The sequence below is a fragment of the Salmo salar genome, chromosome ssa01, assembly GCF_905237065.1.
Source record: "Salmo salar chromosome ssa01, Ssal_v3.1, whole genome shotgun sequence".
In the NCBI taxonomy this organism is placed as follows: Eukaryota; Metazoa; Chordata; class Actinopteri; order Salmoniformes; family Salmonidae; genus Salmo; species Salmo salar.
Genome location: NC_059442.1, coordinates 30,905,271 through 30,925,900, shown reverse-complemented (window position 1 = coordinate 30,925,900; position 20,630 = coordinate 30,905,271). Strand labels below are relative to the sequence as shown.

The 20,630-nt window shown below is 42.4% G+C and overlaps 2 protein-coding genes across 16 annotated transcripts in view; both read left to right on the top strand.

Annotated features, from left to right (window-relative positions):
* Positions 1-39: 39 nt before the first annotated feature.
* coa8 (cytochrome c oxidase assembly factor 8) lies at positions 40-8,705 on the top strand. 3 transcript variants are annotated; one of them, XR_006769587.1, is made up of 5 exons: positions 40-335; positions 7,122-7,319; positions 7,971-8,034; positions 8,141-8,311; positions 8,554-8,705. XR_006769587.1 is itself a non-coding variant. In XM_014190405.2 (5 exons), the coding sequence occupies exons 1-5, from the start codon at positions 189-191 to the stop codon at positions 8,669-8,671; spliced, it is 618 nt and encodes a 205-aa protein (XP_014045880.1). In that variant the 5' UTR covers positions 40-188; the 3' UTR covers positions 8,672-8,705. The 3 variants fall into 3 exon arrangements, 2 of the variants coding, with proteins under 2 accessions (XP_014045880.1, XP_014045889.1); XM_014190405.2 differs by having other exon boundaries at positions 8,141-8,231; XM_014190414.2 differs by having other exon boundaries at positions 8,141-8,241.
* Positions 8,706-10,485: 1,780 nt separating this feature from the next.
* The window catches only part of LOC100380464 (kinesin light chain 1), a 39,353-nt gene continuing 29,208 nt past the window's right edge, over positions 10,486-20,630 (top strand). For 5 of the 13 annotated variants that reach the window (XR_006757114.1, XR_006757132.1, XM_045688568.1 and 2 more), the window contains exon 1: positions 10,487-10,903. The gene's annotated coding sequence lies outside the window, so the exon portion shown is untranslated. Of the gene's footprint in view, positions 10,904-11,400; positions 11,693-20,630 lie in introns of those variants that run through there. The other 8 variants (XR_006757129.1, XR_006757108.1, XR_006757126.1 and 5 more) reach the window with 4 other exon arrangements.

Here is a 20,630-nt window from a genome sequence, read left to right as displayed (position 1 = left end):
ACGTGTTGACGTTGTGATATACCTCGGTCGTCCAACCTAATTTAAATACAGGAAGTACATGGAACGTCCTCTGTCACGTGGTAGCGTTGCAAGTTGGTCACAGACGAACTAAACAGTGGCTATTTTCGTGTTACTTACGTCAAGAAGGTCGACGACGCTGTAAAACACATTGTAGAAGAGGCCCTGAAATGAGTGGCAAAACGACAGGATATTTTCTGCGGAGGTCACTATGGCCTTGTAATCTTTTAGGTCCATTGCATATGCGGCGCATATCAGCGAACGCCAGTCGTCGGTGCAGTTCGAGTGAACCAACCAAGCAAGCGAATTCAGTGAAGGTGCGTGGAGCCACTCACTAGCTAGTTTCTCATCAATGAGTTGATTTCACGTGCTTCATTATTGCACGTCTCTGGTCTGAGTTTCAGAGACCTACCTCCAGAAGAATTGTTTGCTAATGTTGGTTGATGAGAATTTGTTTTCATTTTTATTTAACCTTTATTTAACTAGGCAAGTCAGTTAAGATCAAATAATTGACAATGACTGCCTAGCAAAAGGCCTCCTGATGGGACGGGGGCTGGGTTTAAAAATATAGGACAAAACACACATCACGACGAGAGACCACAACACTACATAAAGAGAGACCTAGACGACAACCGCATGGCAGCAACTCATGACAACACAGCACAACTATCAATAAGATTGAGTCTTTGAATGAAGAGATGGAGATAAAACTGTCCAGTTTGAGTTTTTGCAGCTCGTTCTAGTCGCTAGCAGCAGCGAACTGAAAAGAGGAGACACCCCGGGGATGTGTGTGCTTTGGGGACCTTTAACAGAATGTGACTGGCAGAACGAGTGTTGTATGTGGAGGATAAGGGCTGCAGTAGATATCTCAGATAGGGGGGAGTGAGGTCTAAGAAGGTTTTATAAATAAGAATCAACCAGTGGGTCTTGTGACGAGTATACAGAGATGACTAGTTTACACAGGAGTATGGAGTGTAGTGATGTGTCCTATAAGGAGCATTGGTGGCAGATCTGATGGCCAAATGGTAAAGAACATCTAGCCGCATGAGAGCACCCTTACCTGCCGATCTATAAATTACATCTCCATAATCTAGCATGGGTAGGATGGTCATCTGAATCAGGGTTAGTTTGGCAGCTGGGGCGAAAGAGGAGCGATTACGATAGAGGAAACCAGGTCTAGATTTAACCTTAGCCTGCAGCTTTGATATGTGCTGAGAGAAGGACAGTGTACCGTCTAGCCATACTCCCAAGTACTTGTAGGAGGTGACTACATCAAGCTCTAAACCCTCAAAGGTACTAATCACACCAGTGGGGTGGGGGGCATTAATCTTACCAAACCACATGACCTTTGTTTTGGAGATGTTCAGAACAAGGTTAAGGGCAGAGAATGCTTGTTGGACACTAAGAAAGCTTTGTTGTAGAGCGTTTAACACAAAATCCGGGGAGGGGCCATCTGAGTATAAGACTGTATCATCTGCATATAAATGGATGAGAGAGCTTCCTACTGCCTGAGCTATGTTGTTGATGTAAATTGAGAAGAGTGTGGGGCCTAGGATCGAGCCTTGGGATACTCCCTTGGTGACAGGCAGTGGCTGAGACAGCAGATGTTCTAACTTTACACACTCCACTCTTTGAGAGAGGTAGTTAGCAAACCAGGCCAAAGACCCCTCAGAGACACCAATACTCCTTAGCCGGCCCACAAGAATGGAATGTTCTACTGTATCAAAAGCTTTGGCCAAGTCAATAAAAATAGCAGCACAACATTGCGTAGAATCAAGGGTAATGGTGACATCATTTAGGACCTTTAAGGTTGCAGTGACACATCCATAACCTGAGCAGAAACCAGATTGCATACCATAGAGAAAACTATAGACATCAAGAAGGCCAGTCTGTTGATTATTGACAAGTTTTTCCAACACTTTTGATGAACAGGGCAAAATAGAAATTGGGCTATAACAGTTAGGATCAGCTTGATTTCCTCCTTTAAATAAAGGATTCACCGTGGCTGCCTTCCAAGCAATGGGAATCTCCCCAGAGAGGAGAGACAGGTTAAAAAATGTCAGAGAGCGGCATGGCAATGATAGGGGCAGCAACCTTAAAGAAGAAAGGGTCTAAACCATCTGACCCAGATGTTTTTTTTGTTGGTCATGTTTAAGGAGCTCCTTTAGCACCTTGGACTCAGTGACTGCCTGCAGGGAGAAACTTTGTAGCGAGGCAGGAGCATCAGGGCTAGTTGCATTAGATGGGGTGGGAGATGAGGAAATGTTGGACGGGTAAGGAGGCATGGCTGAGTCAAATAGGAATCCTGACTTTATGAAGTGGTGATTAAAGAGCTCAGCCATGTACTCCTTGTCAGTAATAACCACTTCATCAACATTAAGGGACATGGGCAGCTATGAGGAGGAGGAGGAGGGTTTATTCTCCAGGTCTTTAACCATTTTCCAGAACGAACCCGAGTGCACTTATTTATCATTTGCCTGAATGAGAGCCAGTCAGCCAGAGTATGCGTGTGCTAGGGCTGGGCGATATGGCCAAAATATTATATCACGGTATTTTTAAGAAAATTGGACGGTATGACGGTATTTTAAGTTTTTGAATAATACAAGGTGGCAACACATACATTCTAAGTGATTTCAATGAGTCTTTCTCCATTCTGATTGTTTTATACTGTTCAACCCTTCAACCCAAACTAATTTCAGCACTTTTATAATTTCTGCATTTCCTGCACTTAATTGCAGTGGTGGAAAAAGTACCCAATTGTCATACTTGAGTAAAAGTAAAGCTACGTTAATAGAAAATTACTCAAGTAAAAGTGAAAGTCACCCAGTAAAATACTACTTGAGTAAAAGTCTAAAAGTATTTGATTTTAAATATACTTAAGTATCAAAAGTAAATGTAATTGATAAAATGTACTTAAGTATCAAAAGTAACAATAATTTCAAATTCCTTAACCAGATGGCACCATTTATTTTTTCTTCTTTCTTTTACGGATAGCCAGAGACACTCCAACACTCAGACATAATTTACTGACCAAGCATTGGTGTTTAGTGAGTCCTCCAGATAAGAGGCAGTAGATGACCAGGGATGTTCTCTTGACACGTGCGTGAATTGGACCATTTTCCTGTCCTGCTAAAGATTCAAAATGTAACAAACTTTTAGGTGTCAGGGAAAATGTATGGAGTAAAAAGTACAGTATTTTCTTTAGGAATGTAGTGAAGTAAAAGTAGTCAAAAATAAAAATAGTAATGTATAGATACCGAAAAAACGACTTAAGTAATACTTGAAAGTATTTTTACTTAAGTACTTTACACCACTGCTCAATAGAGATCATTTCCACACTGCCACATAGGGCTGCACGATATGGGCAAATAATCTAGGACTTATTTTTAACCAAATGTTGCAAATTAGAGCAAAACTGTTGGAATCATGGAAATATAACTACTGTTCTAATTCTATAGTTCGAATAAAATGGTGGGAAATTTGAATACAGTGTTTGAGATGACAACGAATTAAAATACCAGGGAGTTGTGACAGGGTAGGAACTGAATTGTTGGTACGTGTTTCCTAGGGGACCCTATAAGCTTTGGCTACCTTGCATGTTTTCTCTTAGCGACTTCATATAGCTAACATATTCCTCTTTGATTTAGAAGATACTGTTGTACAAACATGCTGGTTTAGGTCTACACCATCACTGGTATTATCAGGTTGTATTAGCTAGCTACGTTTGCTTTTACTCAGTACATGTATTAGCTAGCTATTAGCGGCTAGCAGTTAGCGTCTCAAAAGATTTAGGGCAACTAGTTAAGAAAATACAAACTAACTGTTTGCTGATGTAAGAAACAGAAACGAATAGTGTCAGTATAGAACGATAGTTGATTAATTTTAAGAAGCAAAGTGAAAACAGCATTGTCATCAACATTGTTGCATGTGCTGCATTGACCAGGCAGACTGAACGTAAGCGTCTCGTTGATGAACAACAAATGCGCTCCTAGAGTGACAGGGGGCGTGGCTATGTGGAAAGTAGCACAGAGAGAAAGACCGAAGAGAGATGACTCAAGTAGCGAAGCAAACTATACAAATGGGCATTACACATGGCGTATTACATTTAACAAACCAAACATTCCAATACCAGTATAGAAGGTAAAGTAAAAACCCAAACCGGTCCCTGCATCAATACCGGTATATCATAAAATACGGTACACCGCCCAGCCCTAGCGTGGGCCGAGACTTTATCCAAATGGAATTCTTGAAGGGGAGTAACTGCCAGATCACGGTCGAACCAGGGGCTGAACCTGTTTTTAATTATCATTTTCTTAATGGGGGTGTGTTGGTTAACAATACCATGGAAAATATAAAAAAGAAGGTACAAGCGTCTTCGTCAGAGGGGATAAAGCTGATTCTATACCAATTTACTGTGGCCAGGTCATTAAGGAAGGCTTGCTCATGAAAGTTTTTTTTTTTTACCAAGCGTCTAGGACAGGTCGTTTCACTGAGCAGCCATTACGAAAACAAGCTGCAAAAAAGCTGCAAAACAGTGATCGCGATCAGGATTCTTTGTGAGGATAACATCAATGAGAGTAGCCTTTTCTGGGTGTTTGGAGTCATGTCTTGTGGGATTGGTAATAATCTGAGAACGATTTAGGGAGTCCCATTGCTTTAGGATTTGGTCAAGTGGTTTAAGCATGTCCCAGTTTGACCACCTAGCAGGACAAATTCAGAGTTCGTGTAAGGGGCCAGGAGAGAGCATATTCCTACTGCTAGTAACAAGTCATGCCATCATCATACACAATAGGGCGACTTCCTGCTTACAAAAATATTTGCCAAGACTCCTATTGCCTCTTCCTAATGTGAACATGCCTAAAGAGAGGGTGCAAATTGGTAAAGCCAATAGGGGTTGGCAGAATTGAATTGTTGATTTCTGTATGCAGGAAGTCACACTGCTTTATACAGTCCCAGTCAAAAGTTTGGACACCTACTCATTCAAGGGTTTTTATTTATTTTTACTATTTTCTACATTGTAGAATAATGGCAAAGTTATCAAAACTATGAACTAACACATGGAATAATGTAGTAACCAAAAAAGTGTTAAACAAATCAAAATATTTTATATTTCAGCTTCTTCAAAGTAGCCATCCTTTGCCTTGATGAAAGCTTTGCACACTCTTGGCATTCTCTCAACCAGCTTCATGAGGTAGTTACCTGGAATGCATTTCAATTGACAGGTGTGCCTTGTTACAAGTTCATTTGTGGAATCATTTTCCTTAATGCATTTCAGCCAATCAGTTGTGTTGTAGCAAGGGGTGGTATACAGAAGATAGCCCTATTTGGTAAAATACCAAACTGTAACAGATCAAATAAGCAAAGAGAAACTACAATCCATCAGACATGAAGGTCATTCAATCCGTAAAATGTCAAGAATTTTGAAAGTTTCTTCAAGTGCAGTCGCAAAAACCATCAAGCTCTCATGAGGACCGCCACAGGAATGAAAGACCCAGAGTTACTTCTGCTGCAGAGGATAAGTTCATTAGTTACCAGCCTCAGCAATTGCAGCCCAAATAAATGCTTCACAGAGTTCAAGTAACAGACACATCTCAAGATCAACTGTTCAGAGGAGACTGCGTGAATCAGGCCTTCATGGTCAAATTGCTGCAAAGAAGCCACTACTAAAGGACACCAATAATAAGAAGAGACTTGCTTGGTCCAAGAAACACGAGCAATGGACATTAGGCCGGTGGAAATATGTCCTTTGTTCTGATGAGTCCAAATTTGAGATTTGAAGGTTCCAACCGCCGTGTCGTCTTGACGAGACGCAGAGTAGGTGAAAGGATGATCTGCACATGTGCGTTTCCCACCGTGAAGCATGGAGAAGGAGGTATTATGGTGTGTGGGTGCTTAGCTGGTGACACTGTCTGTGATTTATTTAGAATTCAAGGCACACTTAACCAGCATGGCTACCACAGCATTCTGCAGCGATACGCCATCCCATCTGGTTTAGTGGGACTATCATGTGTTTTTCAACAGGACAATGACCCAACACACCTCCAGGCTGTGTAAGGGCTATTTGACCAAGAAGGAGAATGATGGAGTACTCTATCAGATGACTTGGCCTCCACAATCACCCGACCTCAACCCAATTGAGATGGTTTGGGATGAGATGGACCGCAGAGTGAAGGAAAAGCAGCCAACAAGTGCTCAGCATATGTGGGAACTCCTTCAAGGTTGTTGGAAAAGCATTCCTCATGAAGCTGGTTGAGAGAAAGCCAAGAGTGTGCAAAGTTGTCATCAAGGCAAAGGGGGGCTCCTTTTTTAAAAACTTTTTCATACCCTGTTTTCTTCTAAATGTTGTGATATCCAATTGGTAGTTAGTCTTGTCTCATCACCCCAACTACCGTACGGACTCGGGAGAGGCGACGGTCGAGAGCCGTGCGTCCTCCGAAACCCAACCAAGCCGCACTGCTTCTTGACACAATGCCCACTTAACCCAGAAGCCAGCCGCACCAATGTGTCGGAGGAAACACCGTGCACCTAGCGACCGTTTCAGCGTGCACTGTGCCTGGCCCGCCACAGGAGTCGCTAATCGTTGTCCCATTGCGCACATCCCTGCCGGCCGAACCCTCCCCTAACCCGGACGATGCTGGGCCAATTGTGCGCCGCCCCATTGGTCTCCCGGTCGCGGACGGCTGCGACAGAGCCTGGACTTGAACCCAGAATCTCTAGTGACACAGCTAGCACTGCGAAAAAGGCTTGGAACTTTGAAGAATCTAAAATGTATTTTGATTTGTTTAACACATTTTTTGGGGTTATTACATGATTTCATTTGTGTTATTTCATAGTTTTGATGTCTTCACTGTTATTCTACAATGTAGGTGTGTCCAAACCTTTTACTGGTACTGTATAATGTCATAAAACAAATCTCAAATGACACAACCAGGCTATACTGTCACCTAATAACCAAACACCCTCAATAAGAACATTGCCTTGCTTTAAATATGGAATTGATAGGATGTATTTTAACCATCCCCTCTTGTGTCATCCCCTTTGCTGTGTACTGTCTGTTTTATAGAAGTAACATGATTAGGATGTTTTATTTTAATTTTAAACAGAGATCCCAGTTCATCCCAGCTGCTGAATCTAAGCATGACTGGGTTGGTCCACCTCACAGGCTGTCTAACCTGCGACCAATCATATACCACATCCCTGAGAATGAGACTGAATTGGAGAAGCAGCTTAGAACCTTGAGGCAAGAGACGGAGGATTGGAACCATGCGTTCTGGACCAATCAGAATATCACTTTCAACAAGGTTTGCTTCCTCAATTATCCTTATTAAGTATCCTTAATTATCTGTTGACTCATCTCAGAGACACCTAAAGCAGTAGTGGAATCACAGATTATTTACTACTTAGCTCAGCTGTTGTTGATACACTTTTTCTGTGATTTTCTTGTTGGTGTTACTTAATTTCAGTAGTCTCTGGCTAGCGTAAGCCTCTTTGGACCCAAAATTAAATGTAATCTAAGTTGTAACTGCTAAGCTAAGCAAAAACCCATCAGTAAATGTGTATTGAGTTAGCTATAATAGATTATAAACTGGGTGGATCAAGCCCTCAATGATGATTGGCTGAAGGCTGTGGTATATCAGACTGTATACCATGGGTATGGCAAAAAATGACTTTGTACTGTTGTAATTACATTGGTAACCAGTTTATAATAGCAATAAGGCACCTCGGTTGTGATATATGGCCAATATAGCACGGCTAAGGGCTCTTCATAGGTTTTATTGCTTAAATTTAGACAACACATTTTGTCCACCAGAGGGCAGCACTGCACTGATCTCAAATATTGAGGTAAATATATATTTTTTTCCAGTACTTTAGTAGTGTATACATTTTTTTGTAATTTTTTTTATTTTTTTACTTTGTTTGGGTTAAAAGGCTATTTCTGTTGTCTCATTTAGGAGAAGGATGCCTTCGTCCTCTCACAACTGAAGGAGAAAGGCTTGACTGAGAGAGATGAGAAAGGTTAGCTGATATTGTGATTTGAAATGATGAAGGATATCAAACTGATGGATGACAGGGGGGTGGTTGGAATGTGTCTTAATGTTTGTTGTTCCTTATATTTTCTCAGGAAGGAAAAGGGCTTTAAACAGTGAAGAAATGGCAGTCTTTTACAAACATTTCCTGGATGAAAACTGCATAAGACATGCAAATTACAATAAGTAATTTTGGGTACTATTGCTTACAGTTTATCAAACAGGTGCAAAAGGATGCCCTGTATTGTCCTACTGTTTAATGAGGGGTGAGATAGCCGGTCATCAATAGCAGGTCTTGAAATATCATTATTAATTAATGTGATATAACTCATGCTCAGGGTCAACAATACATTTTTTTTATTGAACCTTTATTTAACTAGACATTAACTAGGCATTGCTGTATATGTAAAACTAGTATGCACATAAGCAAGCCATTGTGTGAATATAATGAGTTCTCTCCTATTTATTATGCTATTGTCTCTTTTCCCTCCCTTCATCTCATTGACAGGGATTGGTACAGACGTAACTTCACAATCACCTTGCTTATGGGCAGAGTGGCTTTCCACAGCGTCTGGAGAACACTTGCTGAGAGAAGAGGCTGGAAGAAAGGCAGCCCTACCACATGATACTCCATTAAATATGCTATCTTCTATTCTCTCACCTTAGTGTTTAGTTGTCTTTTATTTGTGTTGTCTTTTATTTGATTTGGTGCAACAGTTGAGTGAGGAACTCCCACAACACTCCCCCCACCTGTCATGATAATACTTTTACTAACCCAGTCACTTGTTCTAGGATCGGGAATGAAAAGAGAACAGAAGAGGGTTAGACATCTAATAAATAGGTGGGTGCTTATATTTGTCCTGTTTCACATATGTGCAAGTGTGTAACTTGTACAAGTGTGTGTGGTGTGAAATGTAACAGTTTTAATTTATTTTTTGCATATCCCTCTCCCCTGAGACACCCTCAGAGAGTGGCGTCACACCCAGCGCTCAGACATTATTGATGGTGACAGTGGCACAATTAGGGTTAAGTGCCTTGCACAAGGGCAGATCCTCAGCTTTTTCACGTAGTCAGCTCAGGGATTCAAATCAAAGTTTATTTGTCAGGTGCACCGTATACAACAGGTGTAGACCTTACAGTGAAATGCTTACTTACAGGCTCTAACCAATAGTGCGAAAAAAAGGTGTGTGTGTGTGTGTGTGTGTAAATAAAGAAATAAAACAACAGTAAAAAGACATTTGAAAATAAGAGTAGCAAGGCTATATACAGACACCGGTTTGTCAGGCTTATTGAGGTAGTATGTACATGTAGGTATGGTTAAAGTGACTATGCATATAAGATAAACAGAGAGGAGTAGCAGCAGCGTAAAAGAGGGGTGGGTGGGTGGGGGGGCACACAATGCAAATAGTCCGGGTAACCATTTGGTTCCCTGTTCAGGAGTCTTATGGCTTGGGGGTAAAAACTGTTGAGAAGCCTTTTTGTCCTAGACTTGGTACCACTTGCCATGCGGTAGTAGAGAGAAAAGTCTGTGGCTGGGGTCTTTGTCAATTTTTAGGGCCTTCCTCTGACACCGCCTGGTGTAGAGGTCCTGGTTGGCAGGCAGCTTTGCCCCAGTGATGTACTGGGCCGTACACACTACCCTCTGAAGTGCCTTGCGGTCGGAGGCTGAGCAATTGCCATACCAGGCAGTGATGCAACCGGTCAGGATGCTTCCTGCCACCCAGTTTTATATTGTGATTTTGATTGTATGCACAAAAGTGCTGTCATTCAATCATTCATTCAAATTGATGACAATACTGTATTAATCTAAATAAACCTGGATGAAAGTAAATGAAATCCCTCACGTGATACAATCGATGATGCTAGCCAGAGACGGTATAGAAACCCTCTAAAATCTCTGAGTTTGCCATCACAATAAATGTCAGTGTCGGACTGTCAGTGTCACTTCCCCTTTAATCTGAACTGGACGACATCATGATCAAGGAAGGGGAGTTGGGGCGCGAGGACTGTGACGCCAAAGACAGTACAGTGTGAAGATAGGCTAAAACTGCTCCAAAAGAAATCCCCGATCACGCTTGTAGGCGACGTTGGCTAGCTAAGCTCATGCGTAGAGACACGTCACCGGGTCTAACTGTCGTCTAGCGTCGAACTGCGCATGTGTTGGCCGTTAAATCAAAGGCACTCCTTCAATATAAAGCTGTTTTTGACGAAAATGAGAACGTGTCAGTTTATCACTTTCACGAGGTTGGAGTAATATAATGTTTAACTACGTAATACATTGGCTCGAATTTAGGTTGTGCCTTTTATATTTTTAGAAAATTAACAACTAAGGAAGATTTTTTCACTTCTCTTATTGACTTCTCAAACCCCGAACCCCGGCCTGGGCTGTTTGGTCTCTTTTGCAAGCATTCCCAAAGTCTCGCGATGTTGCGCCTCTGAGTTTAGAAACTATGGTAACGCCATTTTCGCCCAGCAGTTCAGTAGCCAACAAATGTGTCTGGAGATGTAAGACCTAGTTAAATGGAACGTTGTCTATTTAACATGAAAGATCATGTAATCATTTTTTGGTTCAGATATCACTTCCCGTACATGTAGCTAGCTAGATGATGCAGCGATAAGCAATAAAGCCGTGACAGGTACCGCATTGGTTTAAAATGTATCTGCGGTCAGTCAGGAAGAACAGCGCAAGAGACAAGACAGTGAGCTTAGTTTCTGTTCTCGCAAAGTCGATCTAACAAAAATATTAACTTGTTCTTTCAGAATATATACACAATTTCAGTGTTTTCAATCAGAAACTGCATTGAAGTCGGACTAACTCCTCACTGTACTGTGTTGGGCAACGGATGTCCAACAGAACGGTAAGGTTTGACTACCTGTCACTGGCAGTGAATTAACGTTAGCTAGCTACCGACTGATGCCGAGATTGTTTTAGACGCAATCTCTTTCTGTTCAATTCACAAAAGTCAGTTTTTGTAATTCATCTGACACATGTTTTCTTGTTTACACTTGTTATTGACTTCTCATGAGATTAGGTTGCTAGGAGGATTGAGGAAGCTTGTTATGCTAGCTAGCTAACGTTAGCTGCTATAACGTTATTAACCAGTAATAACCACGCACTAGGCTGAACTGCGGCTGCTATGTTTGAGGACACTGAACTGGTTCTACAGGTTCATCCATTTATATAATTGTTAACTAGAAAACGGAGTAGGGGACCTTACTGAAAACACCAGTTCAGTTGGCCAAATATCCATACATGTTTATGTGGTCTCACCCAGAGCTACTTTTATTTCGATGTCTGCCTGCCTAGCCTAGTGTTGATGGTTTTCATTGAAATTCACAATTTTTGTAACCTTTATTTAACCATGCAAGTCAGTTAAGAACAAGTTCTTATTTACAATGACGGCCTAGGAACAGTGGGTTAACTGCCTTATTCAGACTGCAGAACGACAGATTTTTACTTTGTCAGCTCGTGGATTCGTTCTAGCAACCTTTTAAACTAGGCTACCTGCCTTCCCAATGTTCTGTCGCTAGGAGGACTCTTGTGCCCTCTGAAAGCGTGCCTATGTTGATGAGGGGTTATCGTACTAAACGCCACTTCATTGTAAAGGAAGTTTCACACAACTACAGAGGACAAGCATAGGTACAAGGTGGGCATTTCCTTATATATTATTATTGTTATTATTTTATTATTTATTTTAAAACTATTGACCTTAGGTGAATCGATGTAGTCGGAGCTAGAGTCAACAAAGCCTGGTCTCGGCTCCACTCCTTGGTGAAGTTAATCAGAAAGGAGGATGCAGATGCTGTGTTGGCCAGGGATACTGAGACCAGTGTATTTGGGCTGACAGCTGGGGGTTTGAAAGTCGGGCCCTGCTGAAATGTGGCAGTGAATGTTAATTATACTAGGCTGCTCTTCAGTAGGGGAGGCATGCCAACAGTCAGGTCTCTGCTCCCTTTCCTCTTGTTGGTGGTTCAGACTTCACTCTGTGGTTATTTCTGGTTTGAGGTGAATATGTTTCTGGCTGGTGGGCGTACACACACACATGCTGCAGACCCAGAGGAAGCTGCCGTCTATAACATTAAAATGTAGATGCTGTGTTGTGCGTGAGATATGACTCTCTGTCTCTGTGTGGTGTCTGGTTGGGTGGGGAAGTTTCTCCCAGCAACCTCGCTCCTGAGTCATAGTTGATGATTAACAGCTTTCACATCGCTGACTAACCCTCTGAGTAATCTTACACAATCTCTACATTCATGCAAGAATGTCTATACAGCACTGGTTAGTTCCTCTTTTCTGCAGATTTTTTTTCTTTCTGTGCCTATTGTGTAATGAGTAAGGGTGTGTGTGCCTAATCTTAACTGTCACCTAACTTGCTGCAAGGAAAATGTTGACATCTTAAAGCAAAAAATGTTTTTACATTTAAAACCTCAAGACCGAGAAACTCTGAGATGATGGTGGTGGTAACTGTCAGTGATTTCATGCAGACAGGTCTGAAGGTGCCTTTCGGGCAGCTCTCTCACTTCGGCTCATACAGCAGCAGCTTTGATACCCAATTAGTATGAAAAAAAATTCTGTTGGTCACCTGTGGTCTATTTGCATTCTAGACATAGCCTACTGTATGCATTCATTCCTTAAATCCATTCAACAGCTTGTTCTGCAGTATTGGGCAGGGAATCGGTTGAGGATCCCACCGCCTCTCTGAATCTCCATAACAGCACACACCTGACTCCAGGGAAGTTGAACGAGTTTAACATCCCTTTGAGAGCACTGAGTCTCCCCGGGCTACGCTTCAAGCCAGATATTTGCATTTCAAATGATAACATCAAAATACTTCCCTCTTCTTCCCTACGGTGCTTTTTGTTCAGGGTTTCATAGGAAGAAAGTAACAAAAACTAGAGCATGTAAACAGAGATCTGCATGGGACTGATTTCTTAATCCAGCTCCCGCTCGCACCAGCAGCATTCCATACCGCACCAGCCCACTCCCTCCTGCTCCCGCAAGAACTGGTCCCAAACCCAACCAGTCTAGGTGTAGGCTATGTGACGCAGCTCACCTGCCAGCCATGGTCCAAGCAATTTTGCACCCTATAGGCAATGTAAAAATGCGCAAAAATAACCAGGTTAAATTACTAGGGATTATCATGCCCCATTTATATTAAGCTATCAGTATTACTGAGTTTATATCTGCCAATAGGCTAGACGTAGTTTGAAGAGAGCAGAGTTGGGGAGAGAGAGGACACTTGCACTTTCTCGAGACACATTTAGCATATAACCTACCTCTTAGGAGCTGGCCAATTTTCAGATGGAGACAAATATGGGTGATCAATATTTATTTATAGGCAATGTAGTAAACTATAGCCTAATCATATTTAGGATAGAGCCTAGCCTATAAATCGGTTGACCGATATTATCGACCGCTATTAGCCTTTCCCATAAATATTTGAGAAACACATTTCATGCAATTCTACTATACTTTCTACTTATGTCTCCAGTCATAATCTTTTTTTAATGTGACAAATTACAGAGTAGCCTGCTCCACTGACACTGACAAACAGATCAATAAAAACGATGTTAACCATAATAAGACTACGAGAAGGGGAGACACAAATATAATATGACTTCCATCTAAACTGGAGGAGGAAATTATTATCCAAAAACAAACTTTTAAGTGGCACTGACCCATCAATGATAGCCTAAAGAGTGAATATGCGCAGTGTGCACTCACCGGGGATATGGCCGATGCACTCTGTTGGTGCCAATAAGATAGGCTGTAGGCCTACTGTTTTTCGCAAGTTCAGAATTTTGATAACTAAAATACAGATTAGTTGACTTCTCTTTACAGCAATAGCCATTTGCTTTCCAAACTATATTTTCCTGTGATTGAATTTTTAAATAATGCGATATGCCTACTTTTCATTTAAAGTCGCTACTCTACAGTCATCTATTTGGTATTTGCCATGCACCCTTCCCAAATGGTGCGTGCTGTCTTGCCATCCGACTGTAGGCGATGCAATTAAAAACAGTCCACACCTTTAGAGGAAGCTAATGATCCGCTGTCACCAAATCATGTTTTAGTAGCCTATTGTGAATTATTTTATTTATTTATGTATAGACAGGAGTATGTTAATTAGGCTATAATAATAATACTTTTGGCAATTGGAGATAAGATGAAGATCAGATCAAATTTTATGACCAATTTATGCAGAAATCCAGGTATTTCCAAAGGGTTCACATACTTTTGTATATATAGTGTACAGTGGCAAAAAAAGTATGTCGATACCCCTTCAAATTAGTGGATTCGGCTATTTCAGCCACACCCATTGCTGACAGGTGTATAAAATCTTATGCACAGCGTATAAAATCTGTAGTAAACTGTAGCGTAAAATGTAAATCTGCAATATGTCACATTTTGGGCGAACTGACCAAATACCTATAGAAATATAAGTTATAAATCTGTCATTCTCATTGAAAGAAAGTCTAAGAAGCGCTAGATGTTTACTATGTGCGCTATTTCTATGCTTCCAGTTTCATTGAGACCACATATACTGTAGAAGAGGTAAGCTACTGAACTTGAAGCGGCAAATGCTGATTGTGTGAGTAAAGCGACAGAGGGTTTTTTAATACAATAGGAAGCCTAACGCAGAAGAACGACCGTTTCCAATTAAAACATTTTTCATCCCAAAGTTGTGTGTCTGACTGCCCGCTTCCGCCCGCAGCATGAAAAATGCAGACTGCGCAGCAATGATTTCTACTTGGAAGTTTGATACAGAGAGATGGTGTTTGTCAGTTTCATGTGTGTTTTACGACTCCAGGGGTGTATGTTGTTTTAATTGACCATGGTTGTGGGCGGTTTCTATCAGTGAATAGCGCCTTATATACACGTGCCATAGTGTTTCTTATTAATTTTAGTACCATAGTGATTGGCTAGAGGACAATGACTAAGATGAGTCATTCTACCTCAAAAAACACAAGAAAGAGGATTTTGACACGCACCATCTCAGATTCTTTTTCCCAAGATGGCGTAGCAGTCAGACGTCCTTTGTCCTTGTCATGTCCCGTGTATATATATTTTTTTCTTCGCATATCTTTATATATATCTCTTCTAAAAACTCAACTTCAAAACACTCTCCTGCAACCCGCCTCACCAAATGTGGTGCGAATCTGTTTGTTTCTTTTAAAAGTATTATTCACCTCAAATCTGAAATCCACAACAGAAGCGAGCCAGAAGTTAGCCAGTTCACTAGCTAAAGTTAGTATTCAGCTAACCACGGCTAGCGGTCATCAGCTGTCCTTTAGCTCGGAAAGCTATCGCCAGTTTTGTACGACGCGACTCAGACCAGAGCATACCGGACCTATTTTCTCTCCATATCCCCTGATTCCTATCGCAAGCTCTGGACAGTTTCACCTGGATCTTGCAGCTAGCTAGCTGCTATCCGAGTGACTGTTGGCTAACGTCAGTCCTGGAGCAACCACCAATTATCCCGGAGCTAGCCAGCTGAAGAGTTCCATCAGCCACTCCTGGGCTACAATCACCTAGCCGGACCCGTTTTACTGCCGATGCGGAGCCCCACCGGGCCTTCACGACTGGACTACCAACGTTATCTGCCCGAGGGAGTTATTTAACTGGCCCCTCCATCGCAACGTAACCTGAACGCCCATTAGCTGTCTTGAGCATATCGGCTGCTAGCTGAATAGGTCTATCGGACAATTTTCCTGGGCCACTATAACTATTTTGCCAATTGGATTGGTTCCCCTCTACCACACGGAACCCCACTAATCTACCGACGGAAATGCACGAGGTGGCTAAAAACAGACCTCAGTCTTCTGCTAGCTTGCTACCCATGGCCCGGCTAGCTGTCTGAATTGCCATGACCCCAACCAACCTCACTACTCACTGGACCCTTTTGATCACTCGGCTAAGCATGCCTCTCCTTAATGTCAATATGCCTTGTCCATTGCTGTTCTGGTTAGTGCTTATTGGCTTATTTCACTGTAGAGCCTCTAGCCCTGCTCAATATACCTTATCCAACCCTTCAGTTCCACCACCCACATATGCGATGACATCACCTGGTTTCAATGATGTTTCTAGAGACAATATCTCTCTCATCATCACTCAATGCCTAGGTTTACCTCCACTGTATTCACATCCTACCATACCTCTGTCTGTACATTATACCTTGAATCTATTTTATCGCCCCCAGAAACCTGCTCCTTTTACTCTCTGTTCCGGACGTCCTAGACGACCAATTCTCATATCTTTTAGCCGTACCCTTATCCTACTCCTCCTCTGTTCCTCTGGCGATGTAGAGGTGAATCCAGGCCCTGCAGTGCCTAGCTCCACTCCTATTTCCCCAGGCGCTCTCTTTTGTTGACTTCTGTAACCGTAAAAGCCTTAGTTTCATGCATGTTAACATTAGAAGCCTCCTCCCTAAGTTTGTTTTATTCACTGCTTTAACACCCTCTGCCAACCCGGATGTCCTAGCCATGTCTGAATCCTGGCTTAAGAAGACAACCAAAAACTCTGAAATCTCCATCCCTAAATACAACATTTTCAGACAAGATAGAACGGCCAAAGGGGGCGGTGTTGCAATCTACTGCAGAGATAACCTGCAGAGTTCTGTCCTACTATCCAGGTCTGTACCCAAACAATTTGAACTTCTACTTTTAAAAATCAACCTCTCTAAAAACAAGTCTCTCACCGTTGCCGCTTGCTATAGACCTCCCTCTGCCCCAAGCTGTGCTCTGGACACCATATGTGAACTGATTGCCCCCCATCTATCTTCAGAGATCGTGCTGCTTGGTGACCTAAACTGGGACATGCTTAACACCACGGCCATCCAACAATCTAAACTTGTTGCCCTCAATCTCACACAAATTATCGATGAACCTACCAGGTACAACCCCAAAGCCGTAAACACGGGCACCCTCATAGATATCATCCTAACCAACTTGCCCTCTAAATACACCTCTGCTGTTTTCAACCAAGATCTCAGCGATCACTGCCTCATTGCCTGCATCCGTAATGGGTCAGCGGTCAAACGACCTCCACTCATCACTGTCAAACGCTCCCTGAAACACTTCAGCGAGCAGGCCTTTCTAATCGACCTGGCCCTGGTATTCTGGAAGGATATTGACCTCATCCCGTCAGTAGAGGATGCCTGGTTATTCTTTAAAAATGCCTTCCTCACTATCTTAAATGAGCATGCCCCATTCAAGAAATTTAGAACCAGGAACAGATATAGCCCTTGGTTCTCTCCAGACCTGACTGCCCTTAACCAGCACAAAAACATTCTGTGGCGTTTTGCTAGCTAGAAGGAGCTGCAAAATCTGGACCCCTACAAATCAGCCGGGCTAGACACTCTGGACCCTTTCTTTCTAAAATGATCTGCCAAAATTGTTGCAACCCCTATTACTAGCCTGTTCAACCTCTCTTTCGTGTCGTCTGAGATTCACAAAGATTGGAAAGCAGCTGCGGTCATCCCCCTCTTCAAAGGGGGGGGACACTCTTGACCCAAACTGCTACAGACCTATATCTATCCTACCCTGCCTTTCTAAGGTCTTCGAAAGCCAAGTTAACAAACAGATTACCAACCATTTCGAATCCCACCGTACCTTCTCCACTATGCAATCTGGTTTCAGAGCTGGTCATGGGTGCACCTCAGCCACGCTCAAGGTCCTAAACGATATCTTAACCGCCATCGATAAGAAACAATACTGTGCAGCTGTATTCATTGACCTGGCCAAGGCTTTCGACTCTGTCAATCACCACATCCTCATCAGCAGACTCAACAGCCTCGGTTTCTCAAATGATTGCCTCGCCTGGTTCACCAACTACTTTTCCGATAGAGTTCAGTGTGTCAAATCGGAGGGCCTGTTGTCTGGGCCTCTGGCAGTCTCTATGGGGGTGCCACAGGGTTCAATTCTTGGGCCAACTCTTTTCTCTGTATACATCAATGATGTCTCTCTTGCTGCTGGTGAGTCTCTGATCCACCTCTACGCAGGCAACACCATTCTGTATACTTCTGGCCCTTCTTTGGACACTGTGTTAACAACTCTCCAGACGAGCTTTAGTGCCATACAACTCTCCTTCCGTAGCCTCCAACTGCTCGTAAATACAAGTAAAACTAAATGCATGCTCTTCAACCGATCGCTGCCTACACCTGCCCACCCGCCCAGCATCACTACTCTGGATGGTTCTGACTTAGAATATGTGGACAACTACAAATACCTAGGTGTCTGGTTAGACTGTAAACTCTCCTTCCAGACTCACATCAAACGTCTCCCAATCCAAAGTTAAATCTAGAATTGGCTTCCTATTTTGCAACAAAGCATCCTTCACTCATGCTGCCAAACATGCCCTCGTAAAACTAACCATCCTACCGATCCTCGACTTCGGTGATGTCATTTACAAAATAACCTCCAACACCCTACTCAACAAATTGGATGCAGTCTATCACAGTGCCATCCGTTTTGTCACCAAAGCCCCATATACTACCCACCACTGCGACCTGTACGCTCTCGTTGGCTGGCCCTCGCTTCATACTCGTCGCCAAACCAACTGGTTCCAGGTCATCTACAAGACCCTGCTAGGTAAAGTCCCGCCTTATCTCAGCTCGCTGGTCACCATAGCAGCACCCACCCGTAGCACGCACTGCAGCAGGTGTATTTCACTGGTCACCCCCAGTGCCAATTCCTGCTTTGGCCGCCTCTCCTTCCAGTTCTCTGCTGCCAATGACTGGAACGAACTACAAAAATCTCTGAAACTGGAAACAGTTATATCCCTCACCAGCTTTAAGCACCAGCTGTCAGAGCAGCTCACAGATCACTGCACCTGTACATAGCCCATCTGTAAATAGCCCAAACAATTACCTCATCCCCTACTGTATTTATTTATCTATATTTGTAATATTTCTACTTTGTACATTCACCTACTGCAAATCTACAATTCCACTGTTTTTTAATTGCTATATTGTATTTACTTTGCCACGTGGCCTTTTTATTGCCTTTACCTCCCTTATCTCACCTCATTTGCTCACATTGTATATAGACTTCTTTTTGTACTGTGTTTTTGACTGTATGTTTGTTTTACTCCATGTGTAACTCTATTGTTGTATGTGTCGAACTGCTTTGCTTTATGTTGGCCAGGTCGCAGTTGTAAATGAGAACTTGTTCTCAACTTGCCTACCTAGTTAAACAAAGGTAAAATAAATAAAAGATTGTTCTGAAATCGTTTATGTAGTTAGAAACGGATAAGATCAGCATTCCTTAAACATTATTTTGTTGAAATATAATTTGATCTCTGAGAAATTAAGCTAATTAATTGCACCCAAATTGAGCATTTTAATTTACAGGATTCATATCATCTTAAATAAATATAGTACCTAACATTCGATTTGGACCCCAATTCGAACCTAACAATGAGTAAGACATGAAGAATAAATTGAACAAAATCCTCCCACGGACCATCCAAACTCCCTCCAATCGCACACCACCAACCAGTATACACTATCAGTTCTCTGACAAGTAGTATGGAGCTGCTGCTTGGAGTATTGCTTCTTCATCCTTTAATGTATTCCCTGTGAATCTGGTGATGTTTTTTTCCTCCCGTTCAGAGAAATTACTATTGAAGTCGCTTGCATTATTTACCATACCGCTGGTCCTGATACTTTTGTTAATTTAGCTGGTCTCTTCCATTTTATTAAATGGATCACATTATCTTTGCAACTTTGGGTAGGAAAACAATAGCTTTTGCTCATGATGAAAATACACAAACAAAAATATAAACGCAACATGTAAAGTGTTGGTTTCGTGCTCTGAAATAAAAGATCTCAGTAATTTTCAATATGCACCAAAAGCTTATTTCTCTCAAATTTTGTGCGTTTCTCCTTTGCCGAGGTAATCCATCCAGCTGACAGATGTGGTATATCGAGAAGCTGATTAAACAGCATGATCATTACACAGGTGTCACGTCCTGACCAGTAAAAGGGGTTATTTGTTATTGTAGTTTGGTCAGGGCGTGGCAGGGGGTGTTTGTTTCGGGGTTTTTGGTTTATGTTCTATATTTTCTATTTCTATGTTTTTATCTAGTTTTCTATTTCTATGTTGGGGTTTTGGTAATGACCTCCAATTAGAGGCAGCTGGTTGTCGTTGTCTCTAATTGGAGGCCATATCTAGTTGGGTTAGTTTTCTCTTGTGTTTGTGGGTGGTTGTTCCTAGTATAGTCTGTGCACCTTACGGGACTGTTTTCGTCGTTTGTTTTGTTTAAGTGTTTTTCCTTTAATAAATAAGATGAGCACTTTACCCGCTGCGTTTTGGTCCAATCCTTACGACGACCGTTACAGAACCACCCACCTAATAAGGAACAAGCAGCGGAGGAAGGAGCAGCAGGAGAGCTACTTAGAGTCGTGGACATGGGGGGAAATATTGGATGGAAAGGGACCCTGGAGGCAGGCTGGGGAGTACCGGTGATCGAAGGAGGAACTGGAGGCAGCAAAGGCAGAACGACGGAGGTATGAGGCATTATATCCTCCATTTCAGGAGGTGAGGAGGCAGACCCAATTTTTTTTGGGGGGGCACACGGGTAGGTTG